Source organism: Staurois parvus, unplaced genomic scaffold, assembly GCF_062004578.1.
Source record: "Staurois parvus isolate SC_StPar_1 unplaced genomic scaffold, SC_StPar_1.0 ptg000019l, whole genome shotgun sequence".
NCBI classification, from domain to species: Eukaryota; Metazoa; Chordata; class Amphibia; order Anura; family Ranidae; genus Staurois; species Staurois parvus.
The window spans coordinates 19,711,020-19,726,714 of NW_028317815.1; the positions used below are offsets into that span (position 1 = coordinate 19,711,020).

General features: G+C 42.3%; 1 protein-coding gene across 3 annotated transcripts in view; it reads left to right on the forward strand.

Moving 5' to 3' along the window:
• Nucleotides 1–15,695, forward strand: part of RELN (reelin) — a 547,755-nt gene that overhangs the window by 239,812 nt on the left and 292,248 nt on the right. For all 3 annotated transcript variants that reach the window (XM_089685528.1, XM_089685532.1, XM_089685541.1), the window contains exons 7-9: nucleotides 4,867–4,963; nucleotides 5,252–5,303; nucleotides 15,392–15,488. In XM_089685528.1, coding sequence (XP_089541654.1) covers nucleotides 4,867–4,963; nucleotides 5,252–5,303; nucleotides 15,392–15,488 — 246 coding nt within the window. The remainder of the gene's footprint in view (nucleotides 1–4,866; nucleotides 4,964–5,251; nucleotides 5,304–15,391; nucleotides 15,489–15,695) is intronic.

Below are 15,695 nucleotides of genomic sequence, written 5' to 3' on the forward strand. Positions count from 1 at the left end.
GCTCCTCCCCTTTCCTGGCATGTGTCCATAGTGTGCTCCCTGCTCTACAGTCCAGTCCGGTCTGCAGGTGTGGCCTGTCCTTACAGCTCCTCCCCGCTCCTGGCATGTGTCCATAGTGCATTCCCTTCTCTGCAGTCCGGTCCTGGTCCTATCTGCTGATGTGGCCTGTCCTTGGAGCTCAGTGCACCCCCTGCCTTCTATAGCCTGCCTTCTGTAAGTTAACCACTTGAGCCCCAGAGGATTTACCCTCCTTAATGACCAGGCCTTTTTTTGCTGTTTGGCGCTGCACTAATTCAAATGATAATTGCGCGGTCATGCAATGCTGTACCCAAACGAATTTTACGTCCTTTTTTTCACACAAATAGAGCTTTCTTTTGTTGGTATTTTATCACCTGTGCGCTTTTTATTTTTTGCGCTATAAACAAAAAAACCACGAAAATTTTGAAAAAAAACAATATTTTCTACTTTCAGCTATAAAAAATATATCGTAAACTCAAAGTTAGTCATAAATTTAAGCCAAAATGTATTCTGCTACATGTTTTTGGTAAAAAAAATCCCAATAAGTGTATATTGATTGCTTTGTGTGAAAGTTATAGCGTCTACACGCTACGGTATAGATACTGTAATGTATGCCTTTTTTTGCTATACAGCGCTGCACTAATTCAAATGATAATTGCGCGGTCATGCAATGCTGTACCCAAACAAAATTTATGTCCTTTTTTTCACACAAATAGAGCTTTCTTTTGGTGGTATTTGATCACCTGTCCGCTTTTTATTTTTTGCGCTATAAACAAAAAAACCACGAAATGTTTGAAAAAAACCAATATTTTCTACTTTCATATAAAAAATATATCGTAAACTCAAAGTTAGTCATAAATTTAAGCCAAAATGTATTCTGCTACATGTTTTTGGAAAAAAATCCCAATAAGTGTATATTGATTGCTTTGTGTGAAAGTTATAGCGTCTACAAACTATGGTAAAGATACTGTAATTTATGCCTTTTTTTTGCTATACAGCGCTGCACTAACTCAAATGATAATTGCGCGGTCATGCAATGCTGTACCCAAACGAAAATTACGTCCTTTTTTTCACACAAATAGAGCTTTCTTTTGGTGGTATTTGATCACCTGTGCGCTTTTTATTTTTTGCGCTATAAACAAAAAAACCACGAAAATTTTGAAAAAAAACTATATTTTCTACTTTCATCTATAAAAAATATATCGTAAACTCAAAGTTAGTCATAAATTTAAGCCAAAATGTATTCTGCTACATGTTTTTGGTAAAAAAAATCCCATGCATTAGCGGGCAAACTGGCGCTATCTAGTAGGGGCGCTAACACTATCGGAAGTCACCAGTGACACTAATACAGTGATCAGTAAAAATCTGTTCACTGTAATCAATGACACTGGTGACAGGGCAGTGAAGGGGTTAACTGGGGGGGAGGAGGGAGGCGATCAAGGGGTTAAATGGGATTTCTGGTGCACTAGCGGGCAAACTGGCGCTATCTGGGAGGGGAGCTAACACTATCGGAAGTCGCCAGCGACACTGATACAGTGATCAGTAAAAATCTCTTCACTGATCAATGACACTGGTGACAGGGCAGTGAAGGGGTCAACTCAGGGGGGGGGCGATGAAGGGGTTAGACAGGATTATTGGTGTATTAGTGGGCAATCTGGCGCTATCTGGAAGGGGCGCTAACACTATCGGAAGTCGCCAGCGACACTGATACAGTGATCAGTAAAAATCGGTTCACTGATCAGTGACACTGGTGACAGGGCAGTGAAGGGGTTAACTGGGGGGGGGGGAGATTAAGGGGTTAAACAGGATTACTGGTGTACTAGCGGGCAATCTGGCGCTCTCTGGGAGGGGCGCTAACACTATCGGAAGTCGCCAGCGACACTGATACAGTGATCAGTAAAAATTGGTTCACTGATCAGTGACACTGGTGACAGGGCAGTGAAGGGGTTAACTGGGGGGGGCGATCAAGGGGTTAAACGGGATTACTGGTGTACTGGCGGGCAATCTGGCGCTATCTGGGAGGGGCGCTAACACTATCGGAAGTCGCCAGCAACACTGATACAGTGATCAGTACAAATCGGTTCACTGATCAGTGACACTGGTGACAGGGCAGGGAAGGGGTTAACTGGGGGGGGGGGATTAAGGGGTTAAATGGGATTACTGGTGTACTAGCGGGCAATCTGGCGCTATCTGGGAGGGGCGCTAACACTATCGGAAGTCGCCAGCGACACTGATACAGTGATCAGTAAAAATTGGTTCACTGATCAGTGACATTGGTGACAGGGCAGTGAAGGGGTTAACTGGGGGGGGGCGATCAAGGGGTTAAACGGGATTACTGGTGTACTGGCGGGCAATCTGGCGCTATCTGGGAGGGGAGCTAACACTATCGGAAGTCGCCAGTGACACTGATACAGTGATCAGTACAAATCGGTTCACTGATCAGTGACACTGGTGACAGGGCAGTGAAGGAGTTAACTGGGGGGGGGGAGATTAAGGGGTTATATGGGATTACTGGTGTACTAGCAGGAAATCTGGCGCTATCTGGGAGGGGCGCTAACACTATCGGAAGTCGCCAGCGACACTGATACAGTGATCAGTAAAAATTGGTTCACTGATCAGTGACACTGGTGACAGGGCAGTGAAGGGGTTAACTGGGGGGGGGGCGATCAAGGGGTTAAACAGGATTACTGATGTACTGGCGGGCAAACTGGCGCTATCTGGGAGGGGCGCTAACTCTATCGGAAGTCGCCAGCGACACTGATACAGTGATCAGTAAAAATTGGTTCACTGATCAGTGACACTGGTGACAGCGCAGTGAAGGGGTTAACTGGGGGGGGCGATCAAGGGGTTAAACGGGATTACTGGTGTACTGGCGGGCAGTCTGGTGCTATCTGGGAGGGGCGCTAACACTATCGGAAGTCACCAGCGACACTGAATACAGTGATCAGTAAAAATTGATTCACTGATCAGTGACACTGGTGACAGGGCAGTGAAGGGGTTAACTGGGGGGGGCGATCAAGGGGTTAAACGGGATTACTGGTGTACTGGCGGGCAAACTGGCGCTATCTGGGAGGGGCGCTAACACTATTGGAAGTCGCCAGCGACACTGATACAGTGATCAGTAAAAATTGGTTCACTGATCAGTGACACTGGTGACAGGGCCGTGAAGGGGTTAACTGGGGGGGGGGCGATCAAGGGGTTAAACGGGATTACTGGTGTACTGGCGGGCAAACTGGCGCTATCTGGGAGGGGCGCTAACTCTATCGGAAGTCGCCAGCGACACTGAATACAGTGATCAGTAAAAATTGGTTCACTGATCAGTGACACTGGTGACAGGGCAGTGAAGGGGTTAACTGGGGGGGGGGCGATCAAGGGGTTAAACGGGATTACTGGTGTACTGGCGGGCAAACTGGCGCTATCTGGGAGGGGCACTAACTCTATCGGAAGTCGCCAGCGACACTGATCAGTAAAAATCGCTTCACTGATCAGTGACACTGGTGACAGGGCAGTGAAGGGGTTAACTGGGGGGGGGGGGCGATCAGGGGGTTAAATGTGTCCTAGAGTGTTCTAACTGTAGTGTAGTGCTTGTGTACTCACATTTTGGATGTCTTCTTCTCTGTCTGGAACGGAATGTGTCCAGGCAGAGAAGAATGACACCATATCCTGCCCTGTGTATATGTCAACACAGGACAGGATAGGACAGCGACTGATCATGTGATTTCAGCCAGAAATCACTGGCTGAAATCTAATGATTGATCCCTCCTGGATCAAATCGTGTCACCCGCGGGTCGGCGGGAGCGCGCGCGCGCGCCCCCTGCCGGCGAAAGTGTCGGGAGCGCGGAACCCGTTTTAAAACGTGGTTTTGCGCTCCACTGCCGCCCTGCACACGTATATACACAGTGGCAGGGCGGCAAGCGGTTAAAAATGACAGATGCTGGGAGTTGCAGTCCTTTTCCTTGATGTATTGTGTCAGATCATTTGATATTCTGGGTAGAGGGGCCCTGTTGGGACTTTATATGATGTAGTATGTCCGCAGTCTCTGGTCATCCCCTGTACTGTGTCCGCAGTCTCTGGTCATCTCCTGTACTATGTCCGCAGTCTCTGGTCATCCCCTGTACTGTGTCTGCAGTCTCTGGTCATCTCCTGTAGTGTGTCCGCAGTCTCTGGTCATCTCCTGTACTATGTCCGCAGTCTCTGGTCATCTCCTGTACTATGTCCGCAGTCTCTGGTCATCCCCTGTACTGTGTCCGCAGTCTCTGATCATCTCCTGTACTGTGTCCGCAGTCTCTGGCCATCTCCTGTACTATGTCTGCAGTCTCTGGTCATCCCCTGTACTGTGTCCGCAGTCTCTGGTCATCCCCTGTACTGTGTCCACAGTCTCTGGTCATCTCCTGTACTATGTCTGCAGTCTCTGGTCATCTGTAGTATGTCTGCAGTCTCTGGTCATCTCCTGTAGTATGTCTGCAGTCTCTGGTCATCTCCTGTACTGTCTGCAGTCTCTGGCCATCTCTTGTACTATGTCCGCAGTCCCTGGTCATCTCCTGTACTATGTCTGCATTCTCTGGTCATCTCCTGTACTATGTCTGCAGTCTCTGGTCATCTCCTGTACTACTGTACTATGTCTGCAGTCTCTGGTCATTTCCTGTACTATGTCTGCAGTTCATTGGTTCAGAATATTTTTTTTTCTAGTTTTCCGCCTCTAAAACCTAGGTGCGTCTTATGGTCAGGTGCATCTTATGGAGTGAAAAATACGGTAGTTTAAAATTAATTTATTCAAAATGAATTTATTTTACGTATGCATTTTAAAACTTTTTCTCCTGTATTCTGTATACTATTTTTGTTGTGCAGGATGCCATGCAGAAACTGTGAAGTTGGAGAGCTGTGTGGTGTTATAATGCATGGCGGGGCTGTTACATTTTGTGACCCTTACGGACCAAGAGAACTGGTAAGTCTTTTAATACAGCATACATTAACATTCAGTAAGAAAGCATGTATTCCTCCTTTCAAATTTAAATTCAGACAAAAGCAAATATGATTATAAAACTACTCATGTGCAAAGTAGAAACATTACAATTTTTCTACATACATAAGTCCTGTGTTCTTGATAGCCAATGTGTTAGGCACAAGACACTCTTCTTCCTGAAATCCCAGCCTATTTATGTTGTTTTGACTCCAAGTAATTTACTTTACATTTTTTCTAAAAACCAAACAACAACTAATTTTTTTTGTTTAGTTGACAGCCAGCCTTAATACCACTACAGCATCGGTTCTACAGTTTTCTATCGGTAAGTATAATTTTTATTATAGCACATACAGTTTTGCATGTTTTTCCAAATTGCAAAACAGCCAACCGCATCTGTGAAGAAGAGTTGAATTTAACAACTTGGTTGAATTTGGTCCCTGGTTTTCTGCTATTGCAAAATGACAGCAGAGGCTTATTGCAGCAGTTGCACTGCAGCCACATGGTGAACACCAAAATGGGACCTGGATTCCTTGATGGATTTCCCATCTTGTGCTAAGACAAAAACCTACAATGTAAATACTCCGTTGTCTAGTCTAGGCAGTAGCTTGGCTGTCATGGATGGCCTTATTTAATCTTTAGTTTCCAATGGGGCCTGACCACAACATTTCTTCTGGGACAATAAGCTAGAGGTACAGCTAACTGCAACGTTGAATCAGCTGATAAATTTAGGCAAGCCTAAGAAAGGGGTGCCTTTAGAGCAGTCTGAGACAGCTGGATAAATATTTAAAGCAGAAGTACGGGCAAAGCTGTTTTGACTGTACTTCTCCTGTGCATCACAGGAGTTCAGTTCATTCTTCACTCCGTGACCCCTTTTCACCTGACAGTGGACTGAAGCCCTCTGTTGGCTGATGTCACTCAGCCGGTCTAGGCTGGGGAAAGATTCTGACTGTAAAGTCGGGATTCACCTCAGAGACTGGAGCAGCTCCTGGCTCAGCCTCTCAGCGATCTGCTGAGAGCCTGAGTCAGCCGCTCTCTCCCCCTCCACAGCCCAGCGCTCCAGGGCAGACAGCGATGACTGACAGTCACCACTCTCTGCTCACAGTGGTGGTGAGAACTCAGCGATCATGTGATCGCTGAGTTCTAACACTTAGGACCAGCGAGGGACAGGTGCAGCATTGGATACTGCATCCACCTAAGTAAGTATGATTTTGAAATAAAAAAGGCCATTCCATACTTCTCTTTTAAGTTAGGCCGTAAGTGTTAGAGAATAATTGCAACTATTTAATTAAATTTGTGTGTTCCATAAATTATTATGAATGAGATAGATATGTTGTAATACATACTTTTATACTGTGTGTTGGTTGAGCCAGTATATAAAGTTACCTCCCAAATAATTGTGAATGCAAATTAGGAACTGTTGGTTTAGTGCCATATCACACAGATTTGACTTCTGTCTGTTTCATATAATATAATTAGTTGTTATTTTATTAAATTTATGATTAAAGCAGAACTCCAGTTGTTTTTTTTTTACCATGTAGTGGGGCTGCCCCCACTGCATGGATCAGCAGCTTTTCTAGGGGTGAAGAGAAAGCTCATACTCGATCTGACCCGCCGATCCTCTGGAAAACCACTCTCCCCCATGGTCCAGCAGTGGACTCTTCCTGTCTATGGAGTATGCATTGAGCATGATGATGTCAGGAACAATCAATTTACAAGACCACTGGAACGTGGGGGGCAGGAGCTGAAGGGATCAGTCTTGTGCGGGGAGGATCGGCGGTTCAGGTAAGTGTAAGTATATCTTTGCTGTCCTCTCCCCTAGAACAGAATGCGCAGTTAATCCATGCAGTGTGGGTACAGCCCCACTGCATGGGCGAAAATAAAACATTGCCTGGAATTCTGCTTTAAGAATAAAGAGTTTAGTGAAATTAACTGCTCTGTAAGAGCCGTACTGTTTTAAATGTTTATCTGTACTGACATTTAAAATTAAAGTGGTTCTAAAAGCAGAAAGCAAAAACCTTCTGCATGCAGTTTCCCCCGCCAGCCCCCCTTATACTTACCTGAGCCCGATATTGATCCAGCAATGTGCACAAGAGCAGAGGCTCTCTCAGCTCTCTGCCTCTTCATTGGCTCAGACACAGCAGCGGGAGCCATTGGCTGCTGTCAGTCACAGCCAGTGAGGAGGAAGCAGGAGCCAAACCATGCTCTATGTGTCTTATGTACACAGAACCAGCTCAGGAGCAAGCCCGCACAAGTGCCCCCATACCAAGCGGCTTGCTATGGTGGGTGCTCAGTGGGGGGATTGGGCAGGAGCACCATCAGGGGACCCCAGAAAAGGATCAGGGCTACTGTGTGCAAAACCATTGCATAGAGCAGGTAAACATGACCTGTTATTTTTAAAAAATAAAAAAAGTTAACCTTTACAATCACTTCAATATTAAATATTCTTTTCATTCTCATGTTCCTGCTTTTACAAGTGTAGTTGACTTCATAACATCCATTAAAGAGTATCTGTACTTTTATTGAGAAAAAATGCATTCTGTCCTTGATGATCAATGTACACTATAAGGATGTTAACAAAATTTGTTGCAGATTCTTACCTGTTTCTGCTCTGAAGGAAAAGCACTTTGTTAGACCATGTCCTGTGCACAGTGATTCTGATTGTATCCTCTATGCCCTTCTTTTCAAGTACATGTAAAACTGCATCATGGACAGTGACAAAAAATACAGATTTTTTTTATGTCTTTATCAAAAAATCGCTTCTCTTTAATTTGTCCAGAATGGAACCTGGGAAAACAAAGTAAAGATAAAGGTTGCCTAAGACAACATTTTAGTACTTGCACAGTCCCAGTTTCTCCACAAATCATTATGATTCCAGATTTCACCTATAGGATCATTTCTTGAGAAATCTGGTATTGCTTCTTTTTCAGTCACAAATCATAAAGCATTATGTGGATACAATTAAAGTCCTCACAGTAGGGTATGAGTATCATAATTGCAGTATTTCTTCAGTATTTTTCTATTTCAATGGTTTTTATTAAATTTTTTAAACAGTATAAACAGAGGCAATAAAACACGCCCACGTAGGGGCTATCAATTGCACAGATAAACAAAATGCAAAATAAAAAAAAAGGGAAAAACAATGCTCTAATGCCAACAGGGCAAAAGGTACGCCCACGCAGGGGCTATCAATGGCACATAAGTTACAAAACATTATTGTAACTGATTATAACAACTAAATGCAGCTGTCCAGTCACACCAAAAACAGAGAGAGAGAGAAAAAAGAAAAGAGAGAGAGAGAAAAAAAAAAGGGGGGGGGGCAAAGAGCAGGGATTCAGGAGCGCCAATACCGAACGCCATTACATCCCCAGACTAGTCGGGGGGAGTGAGGGAAGGGCATAATGCAACCACGGCTCCCATATTTTCAAAAATTTACGTTGGGAGTCGTTGCGGATACTCGACATCTGTTCGTTGAGCATCATAGTGGTCATACGATCCCGCACCCCCTGAAGAGAGACAAACGGACTCCTCCAGGCCTGAGCAATTGTTCTAGTGGCGGATAAAAACAGATAGGAAGCCAACTTTTGCTGGTGAGCCAAGAGGCCCGGTATGGGGCAATGAAGCAAGGCATACCGAGCATCCCGGTGTATGGAGAGATGGAACAAGGTGAAAAGGAGGCCAAATACACGAGACCAAAAACGAAACAGTCTCGGGCATGACCACCAGATATGTAATACATCACCACGATGACCACAACCCCAAAAACATTGATCACTACAGGCAGGGTTAGCCCGGGCCAACCGAGCCGGAACCCAGTACCAACGAAACAATACCTTATAGGCTGCCTCCAGTGTGGTTGTATTAAATGAGCATTTAGCTATGAGTGACCAGGCCTTATTCCAGTCCTCCGGATCCACAGCCACTCCCAGGTCGCGCTCCCACTGAACAACATATGAAAGAGAAGTATGCGACGAGCGTCTGTTCAGAGCTACATAAAGAAGGGATATAAGGCCCGGAGCGCCCGGACGCTGTTGGCAGAGCTGTTCAAAGGCAGATTTCTGGTACGGGAACGCAGAAGTACCCCGCAGCGAGAGCAGCCAGTGTCGCAATTGAAGATATCGAAAAAATTCCGCTGGGGGATATTCCGGGATTCCCGAAGAGAGTCCCAGGTGGGAAAAGACCGAAAAATCAAAAAGTGTCGCACCTGCGAAAAACCATTAGTCACCCACCAAGAAAACGCCCCTGGGTGATCCAAACCCGGCAGGAAAAGAGGGTTGTTAATAATTGGGAGCAAAGGCAGAAAAGGTGACATCAGACCACCAGAGTAACGTACCGAGTCCCAAACTTGTAGACCATGAAGTAACATCGGACTCAGTGCCATAGGGCGCAGGGCAGGGGGAAGCCATAGAAGCGTCGACAGTGCGATAGGAGCACAATTAGGTAGTTCCAACAGGACCCAGAGGGGGACGTCGGAAGAGGCGTGCAACATAGACAGCGGGGCAATCTGGCTCGCTTGATAATACTTAGTCACATTAGGCACCCCAAGACCACCCTGAAGTCTATGGGCAAAAAGCGTACTTTTGGATACTCTGGGGTGCTTATCAGCCCAGATAAAACGCATTAACTTCGCCTGAAGCAACCGAAGAAAATGAGGGGGAACCCGCACCGGGAGTGTGCGAAAATAATACAACAATTTCGGCAAGATGGTCATTTTCACCGAATTAACCCGTCCTATCCAAGACAGGTGCGGAAATTGCCAAGAATGCATAAGAGAGGATAGAGAGCTAAGCAATGGATAATAATTTGCAGCAAACAAGGAGTCATAAGTGGGGGTCAAGCGAATGCCTAAGTATTCAAGAGAAGAGGAAGCCCATTTGTAAGGGAAGTGGGATTGTAGGCGCGAAACCAAATCTGAAGCCAAAGTAATATTGAGGGCGACAGTCTTATCCAAGTTGATACGGAGACCCGAAATCAAAGAGAAGCGCTCAAGAACCTGTTGCAAATTAGGAAGCGTCGTCAGGGGGTTAGTAAGAGTCAGGAAGGCATCATCCGCAAAAAGGTTCAGTTTGAATTCCTGTCCCGCGTAAGGAACCCCCGATACATTGCAATCGGTCCAAAGCGCCAAAGCCAGCGGCTCAAGCGCCAGGACAAAGAGCGCTGGGGATAGGGGGCAACCCTGTCTCGTCCCTCGCCCAATAGGAAAGGGATCTGAAAAATACCCAGCGTATTTGACGGAGGCCGAAGGAGAAGAATACAAGGCCTGAATCCAAGAAAGAATAGAATCCCCAAAACCCCAACGAGACAGCACAAACCGCAGATATTCCCAGGATAGAGAATCAAAGGCTTTATATATGTCTAAAGACAGTAAGAATCCCGGGATTTTCCGCTGTTGCAGAAAATGTATAAGATGGACCACCTTACGAGCGTTATCACCCGCCTGCTTCTTCAGTATTTTTAAGCCTAAAAAGCATAACACTGATTACATGTACCCATACTGCTTGGTACTAGTGAGTGACTAGTTCATTCTAACCACTTCAGCCTCTGCAATGTACTCGTACGTTGCCAGGTTAAAGTGGTTATATCGGGATGATGTAAAAGTAGTCCTAGCAGCTAATTAGCCGCTGGCTCGCTTTTACAGGCTGCGGAAAGGGTGTCCCCTCAATGCCTTCTGCCACCTGAAGTTGACTATAAAGGTGACCGAGGAACAGAACATCCCCGATCATCTCTATGGTCTAAGAAACGAAGCAAGAAGAGTTTTGTCACTTTCGCTTTTGCCAGGATGTAAACAAACCATTACTGGCTTGTGAAAGCATTTGGTCAAACTGAAGTTGGTTTCATCGCATGCTTTTAAAGGCAGAGGATAAATTTGGGGTCTAACAGAAACCATATAAAGAGGACCTGTTTTGTCTTTCCCTTGTGATAGCAATAAAAGAAAAAAATGTTACTGTGTTAAAAAAATTTCAGATAAAATTATTATTATACAGGATACTATATAGCACAGTGCTTTACAATATACGGGGGGACAGTACAATTACAATGCAGTTCAATACAGAAGAAATAGGAGGGCCCTGCTTATGGAGCTTACAATCTAAAATAAATAAAAGCATTTTAAAACACCCCTGTCCCACTGTGCTCGTGCGCAAAAGAGAATACATCTATTGTTCCCACATGCAAATGTAAATGAGCAGTTGCACTACACAAGAGAGATATTGCTGCAAACATCAGAGCAAGAGCAATAATTCCAGCACCAGACCTCCTGTGTAATTCTAAACTGGTAACTTTTAAAGGCTTTTGAAGCTTCAGCTATGGAGATGGGAAGGCCTGGAAAAAAAAACGGAAAAATTGGAAAAAAAACTTTTTTAAATTTTAAAATAACATCTTGTACCTCCTACAGTTGGTTTATTGTTGGGATACAGTAGATGATAGTTTCTGTCCTCTCAAGCCTTAATTGACAAGTAAGAGATTACATTTGCCTGACAAATTAGTTTATCATTATAACCTATGATTCCTATTAATGTTCCACACCATCACAGCATAATGTTTATCTATAGTCTGGTCAGTAGATTGGTTTTCTTCTCCTCCTCTCAGTAAAATGGTGAGACCAGCATCTGGAATTTGGAAACATTTCCACAGTGCTAAGAGCAAAGCTGCAATTTGCAAATATTGTGAAAAGAAATATTATTTTCCAAATGCTACAAGAATGACAAAACACATCCTGGCATGCCAGAGGTGCCCTAAATACATTAACAAATACTTTCTAGAATTAAATGATGAGGACCATAATGAAAGTGTAAGTAGCTTTCCCTCCACAGTTCTCATTCCAGAAACACTTTCTGCTGCTCTCTGGATCATCACAAAGAGTTCCTTCACCATCAGCATCTTGAAGTAAGTGCTGCAGACCACAGCCTCCAAAAAAATACACATACCTTCATTTATACAGAAAATGGCACATGAAAATCAGGAGAACATTGATCAAGCTGTTCATAGAGCAATATATGCTTCTATATCAGCATTGTCAATAACTGAAAATGCATAGCTTATAAATCATTATGAGGGAAAGGGGGCTGGTTACCTGTTCTCATGTATAGTTGAAATGTCCTTAACGCATACAGTCCTTGTTATTCCATTTGTAATAAAAAATAGAATTTAAAAAAGCAAGTTTAGTTTATTTACTGAATAAGCTGTACTTTTATTTCAAGCATAATACTTTTATATACACTGCATGTCACATTCTCAGTGTAACAAAATGACTTTTTAAAACTACTCCACACTTTTTTTTTTAATTTTTCCAAATATTTCCAGTTTTTTGGGAAAATAACTGGAAGAGTTTTTCCCCATATTGTTTCAAAATTTCTGGAAATTTTACATCTCTAGTACAGTACATTTAACAATTCCCGAGCACAGTTTAGAGTACTTGTGCTACACGAATGAACTGAACTAAGGTTTTGAACCATGGCTGGGCTCAGTTAAAACTGCCAACTTGAGTGCACCCTAGCAAAAATTTTTTTGTAGTTTTGGATAGAGTATGGAAACATTAGGCCATCTGTTTTGATTGCTGTCTACGTCCCCACTGCTATGATGAGTTGAGTTGCCACCAGAACAAAACCTTTCCATAGATACGTTGTTTTGTAGACAACTGGAGATCTCCCTCACTGTGGAGAGATTTTTTTTCACTTCCTGTTTTGCCTATGGTACAAGAAGAAAAGGTTATTTTCAAATGGGTTTTAACTACTCCCTACTAAAATCTAATTGTTTTCATTACATATATGACTTAAATTCAGCTTCAGTCTGTGGATTTAATTCATATTTTTCCATTTTTAGCTTAATTTAAAAATGACTGCGGTTTTTCTTTATAGCAACTACTCCACAGTATATGATTATAACTAGCAGAAGTAATTTATAGAGTTGATAATGATGCCTAAAACAAGTGATCCTCAATTCAAGGGATATGAAGGAATATTGTCTCTTTCTGAGAATAACAGCCATAGCATTTTCCTTTTGTAAACTCAATACTCCCAACATTTTTGGAAGTTTGTCTTTATTCTTAGTCTTAACTGTATTGAACATGTAACTGTTACTACTAAGCAGCTTGGTTGCTAGATATTGCATTACATCAGACTAAGTTAACCTCCCTGGCGGTATTCCCGAGTGTAGCTCGGGGTAAAGTTTCAGTACCACAAGCGGTAACCCCGAGCTACACTCGTGCTTACCATGCGGCGCTGCTCCGCGATCACTTACCTTGTCCTGCGCTCCCGCGATGTCCCTCCTGCAGTGTCCCCGCAATGTAATCCGGCGGATGCCGGCGTCTGTCTTCTGGGTTCCGTCCCCTGCGAGCGTCGGGACGTACAGGGGACAGAACGGCGGGAAATTTGAAAATGACAAAAAGTGACATTCACTAAAATCACTAAAATCACATAGTAAAACATTACTGTATCAAACCATTTCACATACATTTTGTCCCTAGTGCTTTGTCCTGTGCCCTGCCTGCATTTTCACTGTTCTTTCTGCCTGGAAACTGAGAAACGTCCATGGTGTCCAAAAAGTGTCCCTTTAGGTCAAAAGCGGTTTTAGACCAGCTAGAGAACAGCGATAGTAAATCAGAACCACTTGCAGAATTGAGTGATAATGATTCGTGGGGAAATTTGTTATCAGACACTGAAAACGATTTTGCGACTTTGCTCAGTGATGTGCAAAGTTGGCACTATTTTTCAAATTTCAGTGTTTTTGGTTTGATTATATTATTGAATTAAATTTATTATTATTATATTATTATTTTTTATGTTTATTTATTAAATTATAATTTATGATTTCGTGTTTCAAGTTTTATCATACCCGGGATGTTTACTAGACTCTTGTTCGGACAGATTTCAGTGAGTTATTCCTAAAAATTACAGGCCTACAATAAAAAAAATACATATTTCCATGCAAAAAAATGTACCGCTTTGAGCACAGAAATATGGACATAATCAGAGATTAAGTAAGGATACTATTGTTTCATAACCACACGCAAAAAAAAAAAAACTTTAAATTTTATTACTTAGTCCTCACTAATGCTTAATAGGATACTGCACTTTTATTTTTTTTCTAGTTAACATGTGCCTTGCATGTGCAATAAAAAGTATAATAGAAGTAATATTTTCTTAAAAAGTATATTCTCAAAGTGCATGCTAAACACTTCCGTTCTTTTTTTCTCTGATCTATGTGTGATGGCTATAAAGGCTAAATAAACCTAAAAGGACACTTTGCTTGACAGAACTAATGGTGATTTTGCAGTGATGCAGAATTTTTCTGATTAAAGTAGCGGGAGATGTCTTAATCTTCCTCTCATTATGTGTCTATTCATTCTAGTGTATACAATCATGTTTCGTTTCATCTTTCATGCTGTATGAATGTATTTGACAAACTAAGGATGAGGATGATTGGTTCTGAATGTGACTCCTCTAAGTAAAATAAATGAATATGATTAAAATTTGGAACCCTAGTGGGGTGTATAGCACAAGGATGGGCAGCAGATGTTCGGTCAGTGTAACCAAGACAGTGAAAGCAGATGCAAGATATATATATATATATATATATATATATATATACTATATTCAGAGATGCATATACACCTATATAGAGGTGAAGAGCAATAATAAGTAATAATAATAATATGTTCAGTTTGCTTAATTCGGTTGATTGTATGTGGAACTGGTTTAATTTTTTGGGTTCTCTTTATCATAACCGCTTGTTGTAAATAATCAACTACTGCTTGGATTATGTTGTATATTTCCTTCCTTGAGACTGATATAGTGTGCTATATTTGCGGTATAGTTATGCAAGTATCTGCCCTTTACAAATTTGTTCTATGTCAGCATTAGGTTGTATCCATTTAACATCTAGACTTTAAAAAAACCCTTGTGACTGAGTAAACATCAAACAATTTGTTAGAGAACTGTGTAGGTGATACATTGCATTTATCTGCTATTATTGTTGTACTCGCATTCTGGTATAATTGCTTTTAAAGTGTCATAAAGCGTCTTAATTCTATATTTTATACATATGTTAATTTTTAATATTTGAAGGTGCAGACTATTGATGATTACATCTGCAATATTTGGGTCATATTCTGGTAGCATATATGTCTTTACGGAATGCACAGAATTCACATTGCTCCCTTGGGAAATCTACAATACATTACGCTTCTCATCTGTGATTTATCACTTTTATATCAATTCTGGCATCTAAAGCATGGATAAATCTGCTGCTTACTTTCCGCAACTGCTCTAATGTCATTTCATTATTGATTTAGTAATTTAACATATGGAAAAATGAGTATGGTGTGTAAGGGTCACATGCCATTTGGAGCTGTTAAGGTATAATAAATGCTTTTGTCACTGTATAACATTTTGTTAATATGGTTATAACTTACAGGGTCAGGCTTATGTCGATTCAGCTACTCAGATCCTGGAATTGTGGTGTCTTTTACCAAGAGCAATGCTACCAGCTGGATTCCCCTTGAGAGAATCAGGTGTGTTCATAGATATCTATAGCTTCTTTCTGATATCTAGATTTTGATGAATTATAAATACCGGTATTTCATAAACAATGCTTTAATGACAGGTGTTAAATTATGCTGTATGATAGTTACTTCTTACTCTGCACCCAACGGTCAAAACTACTTCCGTATAATTCACATTTTGTTATGTGAATGTACAATATATGTAAAGCACTGCTC